This window comes from Sparus aurata, chromosome 7 (assembly GCF_900880675.1).
Source record: "Sparus aurata chromosome 7, fSpaAur1.1, whole genome shotgun sequence".
Classification (NCBI taxonomy): Eukaryota; Metazoa; Chordata; class Actinopteri; order Spariformes; family Sparidae; genus Sparus; species Sparus aurata.
The window spans coordinates 709,345-731,158 of NC_044193.1; the positions used below are offsets into that span (position 1 = coordinate 709,345).

Here is a 21,814-nt window from a genome sequence, read left to right on the forward strand (position 1 = left end):
CATTTTATCAAACCACCAAAACAGACGCTGCTTTGTTTGATGATTGCAGTCGTCTGTGCATGACGAGTCTGCAGGTCACTGGCTGCACCCACGAGCCTTCAATCAGACCGAAGCATGTTTTATCAGACGTCTCCTGTGGATTATTCAGAGCTCTGTTTTTGTATCAAGTCATAATAAAGCTGCAGCACAACGTGTTGGAGATTATTTGCTCTGCTTGAGATGACACGTCCACATGTGCATGTCACGATGTCGCTGCTGAAACCATGAAGTTTTTATTCAAACACGTAGGAAGATGTTGTGCATCTGCAGGTCTGAAGTAGTTCTGCAAACATCACAGACTGAGACTGAAACACGTCACCTTCGTTTGGTGAAAAACTCAGATGTTTGGAGCAGCAGACGATCCCCTCAGACCCAAATATGGCCGTCAGTTAATTCACAAGCCTGAAATAATCTGATCAGCTGCCGACACTTCAGCCTTTCCACAAACTCCTTCTTCATGTTTCCTTCTGAGTCACATCACAGCAGACGGTTGTGGCGGGCTCGGTCTAAACACTGGAGAACTTCCCTCTGGATTCTATGTAACAGCAGCTGCTGCATCACATGTCGCAGCGCTGCGGGTGAGTCACTGAGCAGCTGCTGCTGGCCGAACCCCGGACAGAGACCGGCACCGACCGGGCCGATCCAACGCTGCTGCTGCCCCCTACAGGCCGCACACTGCCAACATCCACTGAGCTCGTCACAGAAGGTTTACTGAGACTCAGACGACCACACGTCGACCCGACTCCTTAAAGTCAGAAGACTCAATAGTAGCTAATTCATTGATTCCTGTAATGGATGATGTAGAACACTGATGAATGACTGTTTTCATTATTGATGAACACTGTGTTACTGGAGAAAGTTCATTTACAAGGAGACAGAGTTTATAAAGTGTCTCCAACTCTGCGCGCAGGTAGTTGAGTGGTTAGAGCGATGCCACGAACGCAGTGGACCCCGGTTCGAATCTGGCCGGAGGACCTGTACTGCATGTCACACTTCCCCATCTCTGTCCCCTTTCTGATCTATCCACTGTCAAATAAAGGTGTCTATGCCTCAAACAAATCTGGAGTCTGGGGACTTTCTCCACGGGGACAAAGAAGTAGCCTATATTGTTACTGTTTAGTGTCTTTGTAACATGTGACATGTTTAGATCAATAACATGTTTCTTCTTTCATAAATGGAGTGTAAATGGTGACATCAGTGTAAACAGTGTGTTCAAACAGCTGATCAATGTTGGCAGGTAAGACTTTAGCACTTTAGACACAGAAGCAGACAGGCTGGTACAGACATGCTGCCACAAACTGACACTTTTTACAAGGAGACAAACAACTTCAGCTGAAAGATTTAATGCTGAATTTACAACAAGGACACAATGACTTACAATCTGTCACACACACAGTTTCACTACGTTAGAAAGTTTGTTTTAACTCAACAACTCCTTAAATTAGCTGATTTGTGAAGGGAGTCTGGTGAAATGTGGTTAATAGTTGGCTTCATATATTACATTTAATGCTGAATTTATAAGAAGGACACAATGGAGTTACAATCTGTCATAAACCAGTTTTATAATGTTTATAAAGTTTGTTTTAACTCAACAACTCTTAAAATCACTACATTTGTTAATGGAGTCTGGTGCTGGTGTGGTTGCTGTGTCTTTTCTTTATTCGTTTGCTTCCTAATAAGTCATGTTTGGTTTGTAGTGATGAACTTTGATAATCAGTCAGCACCTCGTCAACCCAACAACAAGCTGTCCTCCAATAACAAGACGGCAAGTCACAGACGTCTGGAACCAATCAGGTTTAAATCGTGCTTGACCCTGTCTGGGGTGTCAACCAACCAGAGAGCAAGACAGATTCACACCTCTGAGCTCTGTCCAATCAGGATCAGGCTGCAGGACTGTACAGAGACTCTCTGTGTGTTTCCAGTAACACACAGCTGCTCATTCCTTCCATCCTACTGTAAAATTCCTCTGCATTTAGATCAGTCTACCTCAGTCTGTGTGTGTGTGTGTGTGTGTGTGTGTGTGTGTGTGTGTGTGTGTGTGTGTGTGTGTGTGTGTGTGTGTGTGTGTGTGTGTGTGTGTGTGTGTGTGTGTGTGTGTGTCTCACAGGCAGAGCAGCAGGGCGAAGCCAGCGATGTATTCGTTCCTCTGGGCTCTGAACAGTTTCATGTGGATGTGTTCGATGGCCGTCGGGTTGTTGGTCAGATCCACCTTCTCCGTCACGCTGTACTTCCTCACCTCGCGGAAAGCATCTACACACACACACACACACACACACACACACACACACACACACACACAGACACACACACAGAAACACACACACACACACACACACACACACACACCCATCATCATTCTGCATCCTTTAATCTGAAGTCATTGGTTCTTGGTTCTCATAGTTTTAGATCAGTGGTGTTTCCCTGCTGTGTTTTCTGCTTCCCTGATGTAAAAAATCCTTTAACAGTCACAAATAAACAGATCTGAGTTCAGCTGTTGTCAGTTTGAAGTGACGGCAGCTTCCAGCTCTACAGCTGGAGGTCAGAGGTCACAGCTCTGGTTTACATCTGGAAAAACTTCCACTAAAAAATATTTTATCCTGAAATCATCGTGTTTTTTTTTTTTTTTTTTTAAAAGGTGCTGAATAAAAAGTGTATTATTATTATTATTATTATTATTATTATTGAAACTATAACCACACACACACGTACCAATGAGCAGGAAGACGAGGATGGCGATGGCCACCATGAACGAAGTGTTTCCATAGAGAGCGATGGTCTGGATGATCCGAGATTTGAAGATCTTGTTCCACCTGCAGGGTCGAACACACGATCACATGACGACACAGTAGAAAACACACACACACACAATAATAAAGTACACACATGGAGCAGGATGGACGACAACAGTACAGACAGACACATGAAGCTGTGGCTCCATCTAGTGGCCGGAGTGAACCAACACGGACACAACGCTCCGATCAGATTCACTGAGAAATTAATGTTTAATAACTGTTTTAAAGTTAAACAGACTGAAAACATCAGGAGAATCTGAACATTAAGATAAAGACACCAAAAAACAAAAGGTTCACATTTTAAATGTTAAGAACTGGAAATGAAATGTTTAAACTGTACAAGTCTTCAAAACTTATTATGTTGGTGGTTTATATGATCATCATCATCATGAATTTTAAACACTTTTATAGTTATTTCACTAAACATTTGCCCACAAACAGGGCGGCCATCAGCTCAGAGAACATCAGACACAGAAACTTTACATGTTTGTGATCAGGTCGCCATGGAAACGCTCAGCCAGAATCAGTGCACAGCAGCTCTGGGATCAGTGCCGCCTCTGTTCTCTGTTAATCAGCAGCTCAGTTTTCAGTCAGGAGGTCTGATGAGTTTTAATGTGTCACGCTGGTTCTCTCACAGATCCAACACCACGTTTACACAGTGAAGCTCTGAAGAGTCAACTGTCTGTCTGCTGTGTGAACGATGAGCGTCTGTGTTGGTCGTTTATTACATGTGTGGTACGTTTGTTCAGACGTGCTGCATTAACTGTAGATTACAGTTCAACATGTCACAGTAAAGTAACTGCACTGAACAACAAGGTACCAGGTACAATTCTACATTAAACAAGTCCTGCTTGTTTCTGTTTCAGGCGCTGGAGAATTCAAACTATGTCGGAGCCTCGGTAAAGGCGGGTCATGGAGAGAAACATTCATTTAGTTTATTCTTGCTGTTCAGTGTCACTCATGTGTTTTAACTTCATGTTTGACAGTTATGTTAGTTTCATATCAGGCGAGGTGTAATGTGATCAGCAGGCCTGGAATGCAACTAAAAGTAAGGTACTCAAGCAGAGAATCAAGATACTTCTACTTCACTTGAGTATCTTCATTTCACACCATGTTCTACTCCTACAACACTGACCTGTTACTGCAGAACGAGTACTGTTACTTTTGTACTTAAAGCCTGCTGATGATACAAACTAGTGCTGTCACTGTCAATGTCAAATGTATATGCTGACCCAAACCCAAAGAACTTTAGATCTTCACGAAAAGATAAATATAACGAGGTGGAGCTGTGAGCACACTGCAGTCAGAGCGATCAAACACATAAAATACTAACACATTTTTACTTAAAACAGGGTTCGTACACATTTTTCAAGGTCAAATTCAAGCTCTTTTCAAGCACTTTTAAGGGTCATTTTTAAGATTTTCCAGCACCTTATTGCTGGGGTAAAATACGTATCTAAAGGAATAAATAAATAAATAAATAAATAAATAAATAAATAAATAAATACACACACACTTAAGATTTTTTTCTTCACTTTTTATCACAATTATGTACATTGCATTATGCTGTTAACATCTAAAATTATATTCTATAATAGCAAAAACTTCAGAAATTAATTATCCAGTCTGATCCCAATTTTGTGAAAGACACGTAGTTATAATGTCAAGCACTTTCAAGCACTTAAACTAAAATCCAAGCACTTTTCAGACCTTGAAAACACAATATTGAAATTCAAGCACTTTCAAGGATTTCAAGCACCCGTACGAACCCTGTTAAAAATGCATTATGTGGTTCTTCTTCACTACGATCAGTAAGTTAACAAGCTGTTCTCAGAGCACAATGAGGTCCCAGAACACTGTTTGAAGGTCGAGAGGTGGCAGGGTCCGCCACAAATTGTGGAGGGTCAGTGTTGTTGTTATTTATTATAACTAGATAGATAGATATACTTCATTGATCCCAAGTTGGGAAATTATGGTTTTATTTAGTTGGTCTGAATTTGTCTGCTCATTAATATTTCCTCAACAAAACTACAGACTGCTCCTTTAAATAAAACTTCAATGCAGAATATTATTGTTGTAGTGGAGTATTTTCAAAGTGTGGTATCAGTACTTTTTGTTAAACTTAGTAAAGTATCTGAATACTTGTTAAACAGCTGATGACAGGTGTGTTGTGCGGCAGGGCAGGTGTGTTGTGCGGCAGGGCAGGTGTGTTGTGTAGCAGGACAGGTGTGTTGTGTGGCAGGACAGGTGTGTTGTGTAGCAGGACAGGTGTGTTGTGCGGCAGGACAGGTGTGTTGTGCAGCAGGACAGGTGTGTTGTGTAGCAGGACAGGTGTGTTGTGTAGCAGGACAGGTGTGTTGTGTAGCAGGACAGGTGTGTTGTGTAGCAGGACAGGTGTGTTGTGCAGCAGGACAGGTGTGTTGTGTAGCAGGACAGGTGTGTTGTGTAGCAGGACAGGTGTGTTGTGTAGCAGGACAGGTGTGTTGTGCGGCAGGACAGGTGTGTTGTGCGGCAGGACAGGTGTGTTGTGTAGCAGGAAAGGTGTGTTGTGTAGCAGGACAGGTGTGTTGTGCAGCAGGACAGGTGTGTTGTGCGGCAGGACAGGTGTGTTGTGCGGCAGGACAGGTGTGTTGTGTAGCAGGACAGGTGTGTTGTGTAGCAGGACAGGTGTGTTGTGCGGCAGGACAGGTGTGTTGTGCGGCAGGACAGGTGTGTTGTGCGGCAGGACAGGTGTGTTGTGTAGCAGGACAGGTGTGTTGTGCGGCAGGACAGGTGTGTTGTGTAGCAGGACAGGTGTGTTGTGTGGCAGGACAGGTGTGTTGTGCGGCAGGACAGGTGTGTTGTGTAGCAGGACAGGTGTGTTGTGCGGCAGGACAGGTGTGTTGTGTAGCAGGGACAGGTGTGTTGTGTAGCAGGGACAGGGGTGTGTGTGCAGGACAGGTGTGTTGTGTAGCAGGACAGGTGTGTTGTGTGGCAGGACAGGTGTGTTGTGTAGCAGGACAGGTGTGTTGTGCGGCAGGACAGGTGTGTTGTGTAGCAGGACAGGTGTGTTGTGTAGCAGGACAGGTGTGTTGCGTAGCAGGACAGGTGTGTTGTGCGGCAGGACAGGTGTGTTGTGTAGCAGGACAGGTGCGTTGTGCGGCAGGACAGGTGTGTTGTGCGGCAGGACAGGTGTGTTTTGTGTGGCAGGACAGGTGTGTTGTGTAGCAGGACAGGTGTGTTGTGTAGCAGGACAGGTGTGTTGTGTAGCAGGACAGGTGTGTTGTGCGGCAGGACAGGTGTGTTGTGTAGCAGGACAGGTGTGAACGCACCTCTTGGGTGAGATGAAGGGGATGCAGAGCAGAAGCACGAAGAAGACCTCGACGTAGAGGAAGGTGGCGACCGCCGTCCACTGCAGACTCATCCTGACACAGAGCAGGAAGCACAGAACACACCTGGGTCCAGGTGAGAAGAAGCACAGGTCAATAAATGTCTGTGCAGCAGAGACAGAGGTCGAACACGCTCTCAGAAACAACCTCAGGTATAATTAACTCCTTTAACCACCTCATTACAATCATGGTAAAACATCAATTAACAACCTGGAGCATCACTGTGTGGAATGAACAGAAAAACAGAATTAAATCGTTAATCACAATTATTTTGAGACAATTGATCTTAAAAATTGATGACTGCGGCTGTTCATGACTCATTATGATACATTTGACACTTTAGTGCGCTCACAGTATCTTAAATCTGAAAACAGATTACAACAGCAGATCATTTATTATCAATTCCTTCTGAATTATTAATGTGCTCAGCCGACATCTGAAGGTGATTCAATCTAGAAGAGGAGAACAGGCAGAACTGTTCAGAACTCCCAGACATTCCTCTCAGACCGGACCTGAAATAATCGGTTTAGTCTTGATAATGCCAATGACATTTTCCCAGAATGCAGTTTGGTAACTTAATATGTTGCCATCAGTCCATCACACAAAGACATTCAGTTCACCATCAAAAGAAGAAAGAAGCTGGAGCCAGAATCTCAGTCAGCTGACTGAGAAGTGATTGATTTATCAGTGATGGATCCTCTCAGCTCTGTTTGCTGATGATGTCAGAGACGCTGCAGCTGAATTACATTTAAACTATAATATTCTGACCCATTTACACACAAACACTATCTGAACGGACTCACTGTGTTTTTAACTCTTTTAAACAAATCCTTAACTTTTCCTACATGATTCCAAAGAGATTAAATAATATTTACAATCTGGTTGATGAGTTTGACAACAAGTCGTCTTATGAACAGTTTTCTGTCCTTTGGGCTTGAACAGTAAATATAATAAGAGTGCATCAGTCTCTGTTTAGTGCAATAACAACTAAACCTACATCTTGTTTAAGATCCCGACAGCTGATGGAACTAAAATAAGGAAGTTCAGCTCCCTGAGAGCAGCAGTGGACACGCTGCGGAGGGAGATGATGGTCTAATGGCCGTCACCCTCTGAGAGGCTCTGGATCCATTAAAGATCAGTTTAATATTTCCCTCTTTTTGTTCTCCATGCTGAGTTTACCAACAGATCACTGAGTGACTGGATAAAAGATTTCCAAGAGACACTGAAACACCTCAGCATTCTCAAATAAAAGAGGCCTTAAAGTACACAGTGGTACATCTGCCCCAGATATCAGAGTTCAGCCTCCTTGATTTTAGTAATCAGTATGAGCCAATATCAGTCGGCCTTACATCATCTTGTTAAAGGCCAGACTGTCCAGCCCTTCCTTTGAGTAGCCGTAGTTTACCTGCTGCCACAGTTTCACCTGATGTCTGTGCTAAGTGTTGTCAGTGAGTCAGTGAGGAGGGGGAGTGTCAGCTGCCAACACACGTTACAGTGCAGAAACACCTCAGCTCAACATGTCCGACTCTTTTCACATTACAGCGCTAATTAAACCACAATCAGCTGGTTTCTCCGCACATCTCTACCTCTGTGGAGCAAAAGTAAAACATATAGATTCACTTTTTACGACCACATGAAAAACAGACTCGACTACGTATTGAAATAAATGCAAATCTGTCTGATAAACACAAACCAACCAGCTGAAGTTTAACGAGCTACATCCGTTAATAATCGTTTATGTTTATTATATTAACTAAATATGTTCAAACATCCAACTTGGAACAGAATGATCCTGCTAACGTCTATTTCCTGGACTGTGACAGAGCACCTGAACTAGCTAGCATGCTAACTTGGCTTCCCTGAACCCCAGTTAGCCAGCTAGCTCGCAGGCTCCGTCTACTTACTGGAAAAGTGTTTGTTTTGGGTCGTTTAACACAACTTGTGTCTTCATAAGTGGGACACACTGTCAGCTGTGTGTGGTGTGAACACTTGTGTCGCAGCTGTTGGTTAATGACATCATGACGATAACTTCGCGCTGGTTAACTAACAAACTAGTTAAAAGTTAGCAAGCTAAAGCAGTTAGCAGGTGTTAGCTGGAGGACTGTGTGCTAACAGTAGACAGCAGTAAATAGTCAGACTCACCTCAGAAACTCCCGCAGACACAAACTCAGAGAGACTCAGACAACAAGCTGCTGTTCAGCTCCAAACACTCAGCCCAGGCGGGATATTAGCCTGTTAGCATGGCTTCGTGTTGTAAACACTTCCGGTGTTTAATGCCAGCTCATCGCGATCCCAGCACGTGATTGGATACGCCGAAGAATGTGGGCGGAGTCAATATGTGACAACTCATTGCGTCACACGTCATGAAATCTCGGTCAAAGAGCTTTTTTGACATTTTGATGTTATTGATTCAAAATACAGTAACAGACATGACGTCATATTCTGAGCTCTGTGACGTCAGGGTGGAGATACAGAGGACAGCTGAGACAAACTGATACAACGTTGTTAAACAAATAAAGAAATATATTCATGTAACACGTTTTCCGAATGAACAAATAGGCCCAAATACATACAAATGTGTTGTAGACAGCGTTTCTCAAAGTGTATACAGTTCATTCTAATGAACAAGTCTTAAAATTGAGAGTTTTGTGAGGAAGTCTGGTGACGTTCTCCATTTTTTTGTAGCTCTTTCACAGAGTTTGTTAAGTTTCTCCTCATCATGCAACAACTCTTATAATAACTCGATTTGTAAGGAGTCTGTGATTTTGCTGTTACGAGTGACATTCAAAAGGGTCCACAACACTGAAAATCACCACGACCTTCATCAACATATATATACTGACATTAATGAAACACTGAGGACACTATTACAGGGGAAACAGTCAAATGTAATATGTAAACCTTTATGTATTTAAAAATATATGATAAAAGGTTTTGTTTGCGTAAAACAAAACATTAATATTAAACAATAAAACACAAGAGAAATGAATACACAGATATAGAGACAATATAGAATAATACAGAGTATATAGAGATATACATTATCACTAGTAATCCCACTACACAGCGCAGTTCCTCTCCTGACCAGCAGGGGGAGACACTGTCTGCAGAAAACCACTGAACTCTGGAGGCAGAGAGGAGGATGAAGACAGACATCTCACTCTGACTGTTTCTCCTTGTCTCCCTGTGGCTCGTGTTACTGGTCAGACTGGTTCCACAGTAAATTATTAATATGTACAGAGATTAGAGATGCCACCTGTCCCGTTTTTCCCAGAATTGTTCTCTATTTTCAACAGCTCCACAACAAACATAACATGATAGGATATTAGAAACATTTTCTTATTTATGACTGATCAGAATATCACGTAACTGACCTCCTCATGCAATAGGAATCAGAATTCCTTTATTGGTCCTGCAAACGGGGAGATCTGCGTGTCACAACAGCCTAATCAATAAACATTAATAAAAGTACATAATAAACAATATATAATAAAAAGGTAAGAAATAGATATGTACTAGTGCCCCGCCCCTTTCTGTGACATCATCCCCATGAAGTCATCATTCACATTTAATTTAATTAATTTTATGGTAAAAGTACAGAACAGAAATCAGTAACACTTGAGCTGAGGTGTCCAAATTACCTGAATACACCCGATTACAATATTAAAGTAATGTAACTTGATTACATTCAGCTAGTTTTGGATTAATAACAAATGAAGACCAGAGAAATTAAATATCAATTTAAAAAAAGTAGCTTTTTGTGTATCCTGTTAACAAGTGTTTCTCTGTGTTTGTTCTATTCATTTTTATCTTAACTTTTGACAAGAGAAGTTACAGTAAATATGATGCAGTTGAGTTTCTCCAGCCGGGACTCGAACTCAGGATAAAAGCAGACCACGGAACACAGAACTGCTACTCTACCGACTGAGCTAAACAGTTTTGAATGGCTGGAGAAGTCTCTAGTTGAAATGACGTAAACCACGTCAAATAAGTCCAGCCCACAGATTTTCTGACGAATCCAGGTGGTGCACACCAAAAGGGGCGGTCTCGCTCGTTTCCCGCGTGAAAGTTGCGCATTTCCCTCCAAAAAGTTGGATGTGTATAAAAACGGCTGACTGATCGTCACTCTGTTTGGAGCTGCTCTTCTCTGAGGACACGAACACGGTGAGTAAACTGTTCTGTACGAATCTGCTTTATGCGTCCAGTTACCTGCTCAGTACAGGTGTATTCATGTCTGTGTGGGAGGTGTACATTTAGTTAATACTTATTGATCTCAGGTAATAAGTCCAGGTGATGTTCCTTCATATATCAGCAGCGCCACATATTAACTACCGTCATGCGCTGTCTCAGCCCAGCGAGTTCTACTAATGAGCGGGTTAAAATGGAGCCAGCTTCCCTCTCATGTTGGTGAGATTTGTTTCTACCTCAAATGTTTCTGAAATAACTCTGAACAGAAGCTGAAGAAGTCTCATTTAACTGTTAACTGTCGAGGTAAATTCAGCTGGAACATAATCCTTTAATCACAGCCAATTAAATCCGGATGGACGTTGTGTTTTGTTCCATGCACCAAACTCCATTGTGATTTTGGTCGGTTTTATCTCTGCCATGTTAATTACATAAATAATGCACCGTTAACTAAACTTTGGTCACTATCTAAAAACAAAACGGTAGTTTCGGTAAAGTCGGCATGAAGTCTTTTTAAAATGTATTTATTATTTAGAACGGCATGAAAGCTGTTTAGCTAACGTTAGCTGGTCAGTGTAAGTGAGTGGTAATGCTATGTTAGCTAGCTGACTTTAAAGTTGTTGCAGATGCACTGCACGGTTTGGAAACACGTCAGCAGCGGCTCAGCTGCATTTATTAACGGTGAGGACACATGAACCGGGTACTGACACTATAACGAGCTTATAAAAACGTCTGAGTCATTTAATTGTCGTGTTTTTACAGACAGGTTTGCATGTTAGCTAACGTGTGTGTCTGTTGGAGAGTGTTAGCATGACGCCATTATCCTGCTGTGTAATGTTAGCTTGTTAATACTAGCATCTTACAGCTGAATATCTGAGGACAGCACAGTTAGCTAACAGGCTCCATGTGTTGTGTGTAATGATGTCTCAGTATGTTAGTATGTCAGCATCTAGAAGGTCATTTTGAGCAGCTAAAGTAGTGTATACATACAATATGCAGCCTCACTATAATCTGAACAGAATGTATTCAGTGTGTTTGTCTCAGTTCTGGTTTAATTTGATATTTAAATCACTGCACTGACTCCCTGTGAGTTAAAAGATAGACTTTAAAATCATATTACTTGTCTATAAAGCACTACATGTTCTCAGGATTTAATACATTTGGTTAACTTTTGGTTTACCTTTAAAAAACACATTTATTAAATCAGATTATAGCAGATTTTATAGTGCAGAGTGATGTGAGACTCCTGAAGTGATGTCATGCACATGGTTACAGACTGCTATATCATTCTTTATTATGAAATTAAAATCCTGTAAGAAATCACCTTTTTTCCAGATGTCTCTGTAATCTGATTACATCTTCTTTTTTACTGCTCAGAATAATAATCAGAATATATGCAAACACACACACACACACACACATGCATGTAGTCATCATGTTATATTAAAGTACTTCCTCCTCTCTCCAGGTGAACAGTGGGACTTGTCTTCAGCTTCAGGTGGAACAGCTCTGACCTGTATGGTGTTCAGACCCGGAGAGGAGAGACACCTGGTCCAACAAGGTCAGTGCAATAGAGGTGCAAAAATTAAATGCAGAAAGTGTGAGATTTGTCAGTTGCTGTTCATTAATACTCTAAAATCAGTAAATGATTCTATAAGATAGTCGAGTCTCATTCATAGGTCGTTAAATACCGACAGTTTGTGTTGGTAGAAGCCACTATAGTGTCTCTGTTAGGACACGGCTCTTTAAATTTAGTAGTATTTAAAATGTTTTTCGTTTACTGAGAGGAAATATAAACGGTGTCTGTTTAGAACACCTCCATTTATTTGATCTCATTTATATATAATATAAATGATATAATTATATTTTATTTAACATGTATATCTCCACTGTTCAGCCACAACATTAAAACAGCTGACAAGTGAAGTGAGCATTGATCATCTTGTTATAATCAAATGTTCTGCTGGGAAACTTTGAGTTCTGACATTTCTGTGGATCCTCTTTGACAAACACCACCCACCCAAACACCGTTCAGACCAACTACACCCCCTCATGGCAAAGAACCCAAGGTGTCAAACTGGCCTCCTCATTCTCCAGATCCCAATCCAGTTGAGCATCTGTTAGATGCATCAGAACCAACTCCCATCCATGTTGGGGCCCCCGTGGATCGTTCTTGGCTCTGACTGCATCCAGTGGAAGCTCAGTTGGATTGAGATCTGGGGAATCTGGAGGCCAGGTTGACACCTTGAGCTCTTTCCCACGTTCCTCGGGTCGTTCCTGAGCAGTTTTTGCAGCGTTGCAGGCGCGTTGTCCTGCTGGGGGGGGCACTGCCATCAAGGAGTGCTGCTGCCATGAGGGGGTGTACTCGGTCTGCAGCTGTGTTTGGGTGACTGGTGTTTGTCAAAGAGACATCCACATGAATGCTAGGACTCATGGTTTCACAGCCGAACATGACATTGGAACACAATGATCCATGTTATTTATTTCACCTGTCACTGGTTTTATTGTTGTCGCTCTCAGTGTATACACATGTTAAATACTTCATGAATTAGATCATAGCTTACTGCGATGTTGAGTGCAGTAAGCTACGACAACCAGAATTTGAATTGGATCAAATAAATGCATTCAGGCACTGTAACCAGACTTGTTAATATTTCCTCTCAGTAAAACAAAACCTGTTTAAATGACTTCCTCTTCCTTTGAACCCTGTGGGTTTTGAGCTGGGACTTTAAATGGACAGCTTCATTTATGTAGATTCAACATTAACATAAGCCTCGGCCTATTAGACCAGCAGGCCATTAATAAGGATCGTATTCAGTTTCTGATGTGCAACTGTGCGGTAGTGAAGTTTCTGGTTTAGAAGTGGTTCTTTTGGTCTCATTCATGGTAGAGATGCAGCAAAATTATCGGAAACATGTTAATTTCTGTCAGCCTGTGTAAGGTTTTGCTTGAGCAGTTGTGAGTTTGTCTGCGTCCTTTGAGTGTATAAACTATGTTTAGCAGAGCCTGGTATTAACATTGGCATTCTTATTCGTGGTAGAAGTGCAGTGAGTTAAGTGCTACAACACCATCAGAACTGAGCGGAGAAGTGTTGTTTTGGAGGCCTCGTTGTATAGAGCTGTTTAGGGACAAAAGTTCAGTGACAGTAATCCAGTTGTTAGTGGTCTGCCAGGCAAACCTGGTGTTATCATTGTAAGTTACAGGTTAACTTGACCGGACTTCAGCTATCTTCAATGGCAAATGCCCGAGTGCTGTCCATCGGAGCTGTAAGGTGTGTTTTCTATGAATGGCAGTAGTCAGGCCTTTGATCAGCTGCTGGTATTGGTAGTAGTGTATCCTACGAGCCCTTGTGCCATCCCGCCAACTTACAGGCCCCTGTTGTTACACACCTATGGTATGGTAGAATCGTGCACAAAGTGTACGTGTTTAGTTGGGCCTCGGCCTGGCTAGGGACATGCTCAGGGCCACGGTAAAAGCTCGCCTGACGCCACTAAAGCGGCTCCGGTCTCTGCCCTCATCTGTCCATGCCGATCTCACTCGCGAGTTCAGTGTGTATGGGCGCGATGCATTTGCTTGAAGATAATGTTGAACTCTGTGATAAAACAAAATAAAAAAAGAAATTGCAGGAATTCAATTTCTTTGCAACTGTGTGCAACAGCATCCTGCTTGATAACACCATGCAGAGATCATTATAAAGCTGTTACAGGGCCCTCGGCCTCACTGCCCAGCAGACCACTAATAACGATCTGATTGTGTTGTGGTGATGTTTTTCGTTTGGAAGCAGTTGTTGTGGTTATGTTCATGGTGGAATTGCAGCAAACTGATAGCTACAAACAGCTTGAGTGGTTGTTAGCTCGTCTGCCTCCTTATGAGTGTACTGAAGGTTGTTTTCAGTTCAGGTTCATCTCCACTTGAGCGCACAAATGTGCATTCAGAGAGTGCCTGATAAGCTTTATGAAGCCTTTGAAGTTGTTGTTTTGCTGGAGAAACATCGCGGTATAAAGCTTTTCAGGCTAACAGTGTTAGCTAAACGATGTTGAGCACAGTAAGCTACGACAACCAGTTTACCACCATAGAGTTCTAGGCACAAAAGTTCAGTAACAGCGATCCAGTTCTTTGTCGTCTGCCAGGCAAACCTGGTTATCAGGCTTGTGTGAACCGACCAACCAGAGCAGACTGAGGCCCCGCCTCAAAACCCACAGGATTCAAGGAATGTTTTTACAACTACAGGATATAAAAAAAATGTATATCTTGAAATAAAATGTATATGAAAATACAAGTCTTCTCACTTTTAACAACTCGACTCTCTATGAGTCCTGTTAATAGGCCACAAAGTGCGTTATTTGACGACCTGAGAATGAGACTAAATAATCAGCTGTCTTTCTACAGAATTGCTTTATAAGTATACCGACATCATGCATTTAATTAATTGATTAATAATTGTCCTCCATATGCAGCACACTGGCTCTCAACTTTCTGCTTTTAATGCTGGATAACTTAATCTATAATAATACATCATGTTTGATCAGAGAATGTTTAATATTGTTTATATAAATCTGCAAAGTAACTAGTAACTAAAGCTGTTAGACAAAGTGCAGTGAAAGTATGAATAATATAGTTAAAAACTCAATTTATGCTAAATATGAAAAGTATTTAACATGTATATCTCCACTGTTCAGCCACAATATTAAAACAACTGACTAGTGAAGTGAGCATTGATCATCTTGTTACAATCAAATGTTCTGCTGGGAAACTTTGAGTTCTGTCATTTCTGTGGATCCTCTTTGACAAACACCACCCACCCAAACACCGTTCAGACCAACTACACCCCCTCATAGCAAAGAACCCAAGGTGTCAAACTGGCCTCCTCATTCTCCAGATCCCAATCCAGCTGAGCATCTATTGGATGCGCCAGAATCAACTCCCATCCACGTTGGGGCCCCCGTGGATCGTTCTTGGCTCTGACTGCATCCAGTGGAAGCTCAGTTGGATTGAGATCTGGGGGATCTGGAGGCCAGGTTGACACCTTGGGTTCTTTCCCACGTTCCTCAGGTCGTTCCTGATCAGTTTTTGCAGCGTTGCAGGCGCGTTGTCCTGCTGGGGGGGCACTGCCATCAAGGAGTGCTGCTGCCATGAGGGGGTGTACTCGGTCTGCAGCTGTGTTTGGGTGACTGGTGTTTGTCAAAGAGACATCCACATGAATGCTAGGACTCATGGCTTCACAGCCGAACATGACATTGGAACACAATGATCCATGTTATTTATTTCACCTGTGACTTGTTCTAATGATGTGGCTCTCAGTGTATACACATGTTAAATACTTTATGAATTAGATCAAATTAATGCATTTAGGCACTGTAACCAGACTTGTTTATATTTCCTCTCAGTAAAACAAAACCTGTAAATGTTCAAATTTACTTCCAAATTAAATTAAAACTCCAAGTAAATAAATTATGAAAAGTGATTTCAGGTTAAATACAACTAAGTTAGGGACTCAAACCTCCACAAGGAGACTCAAAACTCATCAAAAATAGACCCAGGTCTCTTTGTGGAGGACAAACAACTACCACCAAAACAAAACCTCCAAAAACAATAAAAACCTGCACACACAGAAACCTCTAAAAAACCAACACTCAAAAACCCCTAAAAACAAACACACAAAATCCCTAAAAACAAACAAAAACCCCTAAAAACAAACACAAAACCTCTAAAAACAAACAAAACCCCCTAAAAACAAACAAAACCCCCTAAAAACAAACCCAAAACCTCTAAAAACAAACACAAAACCTCTAAAAACATACGAACAAACATAAAACAACACAAAACCTCTAAAAACAAACACTAAACCTCCACAAAGAGACAAACTACCACTGCTCCTCTTTCTCTTCCTGCAGGTGACGGACGAGCAGCTGAGACGAATAAGACGAGCCGCCACATACATACGAACAAACATAAAACAACACAAAACCTCTAAAAACAAACACAAAACCTCTAAAAACAAACACACAAAACCCCTTAATACAAACAAAAACCCCTAAAAACAAACAAAACCCCTAAAAACAAACGCAAAACCTCTAAAAACAAACCCACAAACATAAAACAACACAAAACCTCTAAAAACAAACACAAAACCTCTAAAAACAAACATACAAAACCCCTAAAAACAAACAAAAACCCCTAAAAACAAACACACAAAACCTCTAAAAACAAACAAAAACCCCTAAAAACAAACACAAAACCTCTAAAAACAAACACAAAACCTCTAAAAACAAACACAAAACCCTAAAAACAAACCCAAAACCTCTAAAAACAAACCCAAAACCTCTAAAAACATACGAACAAACATAAAACAACACAAAACCTCTAAAAACAAACACAAAACCTCCACAAAGAGACATCAAACTACCACTGCTCCTCTTTCTCTTCCTGCAGGTGACGGACGAGCAGCTGAGACGAATAAGACGAGCCGCCACATACATACGAACAAACATAAAACAACACAAAACCTCTAAAAACAAACACAAAACCTCCACAAAGAGACATCAAACTACCACTGCTCCTCTTTCTCTTCCTGCAGGTGACGGACGAGCAGCTCAGACGAATAAGACGAGCCGCCACAGGACCTGAAGCAGGAAAACTGAGTATCGTCTTCTGATGAAACTCCTTCAGGTGCTGCAGGTGTTTGTTGACTCTGGTTTCACCTGCTCAGACAGTGAGCACTGTTGTCTTTGCTGGTTATTTACATAATAAAACCGTCTTTTGAATTACACTCTATTGTGGTTTTTATAGATTTTTAAAGAAGGTGTTGAGTCTTTTGATGGAGTCCAATGTCTCCTCTCAGTGGCATTTTCAAAGCAGCTTTAACTATATTTGATGTAAACATGTTCTTTCCGTAATGGAGATCAGGGCTTCCATTACTTTCATTATCTATTCCTATTCTGGGAATGACTGATTTAGAAACCATGTGTTGTTTAATAATGTCTGAGTAAGTTAGCCTCTCTCCATCTCTTATCATGAATGAAGCTAACAGTAAGGCCCTATGAAATCCGTTTTATTTTTTCCCAATTTCCGTTTTATTTTTTGGGAATTCCGTTTTTTCCATTGAAATTTTGGGAATCCAGTTTTTTTTGTTTTTTCTTTACCTTTTACTCTTATTTTACTACTAAAACAGTGTTTCTTTAATGTAAATGACAAGATGTACACAAATTAAATAGAAATTACCTTAAATTTATTGAGTTGACAACACATTTCCTCAGTTCTGTACCATAGAGAACACTAAAGTGCATCAAAAACATCTGATTTCATCATGTCTTCATACAGTAGAATATTTTGTGTTTTTATGGGTTTAATTTGGGTTTCATTGAATAAAAACATGGTCAGCTCTCAGGCAGATCCAGTAAATGTTTGCATACCAAAATTGTTCTGAAAATTTAAGTTGTAAATATTCAAAAAATTAGCAAAGATGACCAACGAAATGAGAAATTATACTTGTGACGTTTTGTCAATAACATACTAACCAGCTAGCAGTGAACACAGCAGCCTCCCCCCGTCCTCTGAGCTCCCAGCCCAGGCAGAGTCAGCTAACAGGGCTGTGGCTAACAGGGCTAGCTAGCTAACAGCAGCTACTGTTAGCAGCAGTTAACAGTCACTCTGGTGATATGCTGATAATATGAATCGGGCAGGTGGCTAACGCTCTCACACTACACCTTTAATTATGATTTCTCAGGTCTGCTTCTTTGCAAAACAACAGTTCACCTGACACATACAAGTCGTTCAGGAGCTGCTCGGCTCTGTACTGACGGGTAAATGTCATTTCACCAGCAGCTGATATGAAATATACCTGCAGAGGTGCCTGTGATGTCACCAAGCAGACAGATAAAAGCTCATGTTGAGCAGCTACAGTAGTTTATATGATCATCATGCAGCCTCATTGTTACCTGCACTTTAAAATCATATTACTGGTCTGTAAAGCACTAAATGTTCTCAGGACTGAACACGTTTGGTTTACTTGTACGAGGATCAGGAGGGTTATTTAAAATGTTTGTTCTGATACAGTTACTTATTTAAAAATAGTCAGTAATGTAATTGAAGTAAAACTGTCTACTCATCTAATTCATAACTGTTCACTGTGTATTTCAAATAAGTACATTAATTTAATGCATTTTTTTAATCTGTAGCTTACTATATCAGCTTTTTTTCCCGTTCTGTCTTTCAGATGCTGTTTTAATATCTTAGTGTTTTAGTTTTGATTACTTTCTATGTCTCTGAATGGATCTCTGAGTGAGGCTTTATTTGACTGAAGGTTTTTACATCTCAACCTTGTTTTAAACAAAGTACTTGTTAATATAAAATAGAAAACGGGACCTGAAATAAATCCAAAAGGCCTTTTAGTCAGGATAGTTCACAGGCTCCTCAGCTGCACCAGTAATGATCAGATTTTTCTCTGAATGCTTTTTTTCCACTCTCACTTCACCTGTTTGTTTTCAGCTAATTCAGTCCGAGTCTAAATATGCTCTCTGAACTTTAAATATTAATGTTCATGTTTTTAATGTAATCACAGCAAAGGAGAAAGTGTGTGTGCGGCTTGTGGTTTTACTCTATGAACAATTTGAACTTACAGAAACAATATGGTCCTCGCACAGATAGTGCTCGGGCCCTAATAATACAAAAAATAAATGAAAGTCTGTCAATTTGATATTTTAATTTGGTCCTTGGATGTAGCAGCAGTACCCAATCACTAACAAACTTACGTTACAGCCGATCAAGTGGAGAGCAGTCAGGGGAAGAGAAAATGACAGTTGCAGCGAAAAGTTTTCTCTGTGTTAGTTTGACAAACAGGAGTTGAGGTCATTGGTGAGTTCTTGTCTTGTGATCTGATTTCCAGGTTGTTTTTGCTGTTTCTTTCTGATTTTGCATGTTTAGATGCAGCTTTGTTTCACAAACAATGTCTGCATCTTTTGTTTTCCTCACACAAAAACTCAGTAAGACTTTCAGAGAAAGGCAAATCCTCCCAGTCCAAAGAGCAAAAAGGTTTTGTAGACTTGTCTGGTCAAAAAACATTTCCCCTTGGAGCTGTTGTGGTCAGGTGGGGATGGACTGAACCATTTGTTGGGTGGGGGTCTTTCCAACAGCCTCCTCCATGGACGGGTCTTTGACTTTATGGTCCTCCAAGGCCCACTTTCTGTTTCGGGCAGCTAAAGGACACAAACGAGAACAGGGATGGTTGAGAATAGAGATGCACCGATGCAGTTTTTTCCGATCCAATCCTGATACCGATACCTGGACTGAGCGTATCGGCCGATACCGATCCGATATCGTTGTTGAATTAATAATAAACTGTATACCTTCTACCATGTGAAAGGGACTAAAGGCACCAGACTTTCCTAACTAAGACAAAATAATCAAACAGTTACCGAACATTGTAAACATGTGTAACATCAATAATAATAATAATACAGGTCATTTATATAGCGCCTGTCAGGGTACCCAAGGACACACGTAACAAAGTAGAACAAACAAAACAAAGAATGAATGGAGCGCCTGTCAGTCAGCACAGAGGCAAAACTAGCACTGAAGTCAGCAGCACCGTCCGTAAACAAACTAGCGTCTGGAGGCTGCGTGCACACAGCGGGGGCGACCATCCAGCATCGCTGCGAGCCGGGGAGACCGCAGCAGCAGAGGAGACAAAGCAGCCCGGCGGTGAATAACCCTGAGGTTGTGGTGGAGGGAGGACCAACGGAGCAACGATGGACAGACCACAGAGTGTTGAGTTTGAAAGTTTGCGTTGCTAGGCTAACAGCTGATCGGTGAGGCTAACAACTGATGGCGGGGCTACTAGCTAATCAGCGGAGAAATGTGACGTGAGTAAGTGTAACGTCCTGCAAACAGGAAAACAAAATAAAACATAGCAGCTGAACCTGAGAATAAACTAATAAAGAGTCGGTCAAACAACAACTTGTGCTCTTCCAGCATGCGACACACTAACGCTGACGAATGACAAAGGATGTGCTGCGACGGAGGAAAAAAAAAACAAAAAAAAACTGGATCGGCCGTGGATCTGTTTCATTTTACCGATCCCCGATCCAGCCGTTTTGTCAGTATCGGGGCCGATATCCGATCTTAATATCGGATCGGTCAACCCCTAGTTGAGAATAAGCTGCTGATGTAAACAAACAATTTTGGAAATGTTGTTTAAATCTGTATGATTATAGCCTGACCAGAACTGGACTTTTGAGGCCAGTACCAATATTGAGATTTGTTTGTTTATATCAGCCATAAGTACATTTTTAAAACATTAACAGTCTTGATACAAATACCTTAGACTTTATCCAGGCTCGTAGCAGGACTATGAGCAGCAATATTAGTCTGTCAGCTAGCTGACTGTCCTTTTTTTCCACAAATCCAGGGGCAACTAGGGCTGCACGAAAAATCGTTAAAAAAAATCACAATCTCGATTCACACATAGCGATTCTGAAGCATTTTATATCTCGAGCTGAATCACAAGCTGCCAATCTGCCCGTCCTTTGGGCGGCTAGGTCCGCGGTTTTAGACAGAGGCCAGCAAATTGAGGGTCTGTTTCGGTCCGCCGATTTGCCGCCTCGGAGGGTACACTTATTTCCACCTCGCCTGCTAGATGAACAACTGGACAGCCGCTGAGATCCGGGAGATGCTCTAGCTTGTTGTTGTAGCGCAAGCTAGAAACTGTCGCTACTTTCAAATTGAAAGCCCCCCGCTAAGAACCAGGTTCTAAACTCCTATGGGGCGCAATGTAAAGCTCTTATTTTGAAGACAAATTTGTTGTCAATTGTTCACAGCCCAACTTCGAGCGTCACGTCACGTTTACGCCGACCTCAGAGGCGGCTTTTGGAAAAGGAGGAATATTACGCCTCCGTTTTAGAAAGCCGATCACAGCAGCTATCACATATCACCTAGCCAAGGATACGGCCCCAATAAACACTGCACAACATGAGGGATTAAAGGATGCACTCTCATCTTGGAGACTATTTTTTTTTTTTTTTACTTTTGTAAAAATCATTTCTCATCAGATGATGAATGATGAACTTCAACAAAACAAAAAAACACATTGCTTTGGCAGAGGCGTGCCAAAGCAATGTGTTTTTTTGTTTTGTTGAAGTTCATCAGTGCTATAAACATTTTGTGAAACAAATTGTGCCAGAGAATCGTGATCTCAATTCTAAGCAAAAGAATCGTGCAACCCTAACAGAGATAGAGTTCTTCATTGATCCCTGAGGAATGTATCATAACAGCAGCAGCTTCACACGCTGAGGACAAAACAACATAAGTGTTTACTCGTAACTACAGCGAGAATAGATAACTTTGAATACAGTGAGTATATGATAGAGAGAGTGTGTGTGTGTGTGAGAAATAATTCTAACAATAAAACTCCAACTTGAAGCGTTTGCGAAAGAT

General features: G+C 41.4%; 1 protein-coding gene and 2 long non-coding RNA genes across 3 annotated transcripts in view; 1 reads left to right on the forward strand and 2 right to left on the reverse strand.

Moving 5' to 3' along the window:
• bcap31 (B cell receptor associated protein 31) overlaps positions 1 to 8,494 on the reverse strand; it is a 20,864-nt gene extending 12,370 nt beyond the window's left edge. The window contains exons 1-4 of the mRNA XM_030424239.1: positions 8,342 to 8,494; positions 6,143 to 6,265; positions 2,749 to 2,849; positions 2,145 to 2,289 (exon numbers count right to left, since the gene is read on the reverse strand). Coding sequence (XP_030280099.1) covers positions 2,145 to 2,289; positions 2,749 to 2,849; positions 6,143 to 6,234 — 338 coding nt within the window. The 5' untranslated portion in view covers positions 6,235 to 6,265; positions 8,342 to 8,494. The remainder of the gene's footprint in view (positions 1 to 2,144; positions 2,290 to 2,748; positions 2,850 to 6,142; positions 6,266 to 8,341) is intronic.
• A 3,399-nt stretch (positions 8,495 to 11,893) lies between these two features.
• Positions 11,894 to 17,151, forward strand: LOC115585673 (uncharacterized). Its single transcript, XR_003984742.1, has 2 exons — positions 11,894 to 11,945; positions 16,962 to 17,151. It is a non-coding gene; the product is annotated as an uncharacterized LOC115585673 (long non-coding RNA).
• A 1,914-nt stretch (positions 17,152 to 19,065) lies between these two features.
• On the reverse strand, positions 19,066 to 20,730 carry LOC115585672 (uncharacterized). The gene is made up of 2 exons (XR_003984741.1): positions 20,701 to 20,730; positions 19,066 to 19,578 (listed from the first exon to the last, which is right to left on the reverse strand). It is a non-coding gene; the product is annotated as an uncharacterized LOC115585672 (long non-coding RNA).
• Positions 20,731 to 21,814: the final 1,084 nt, after the last annotated feature.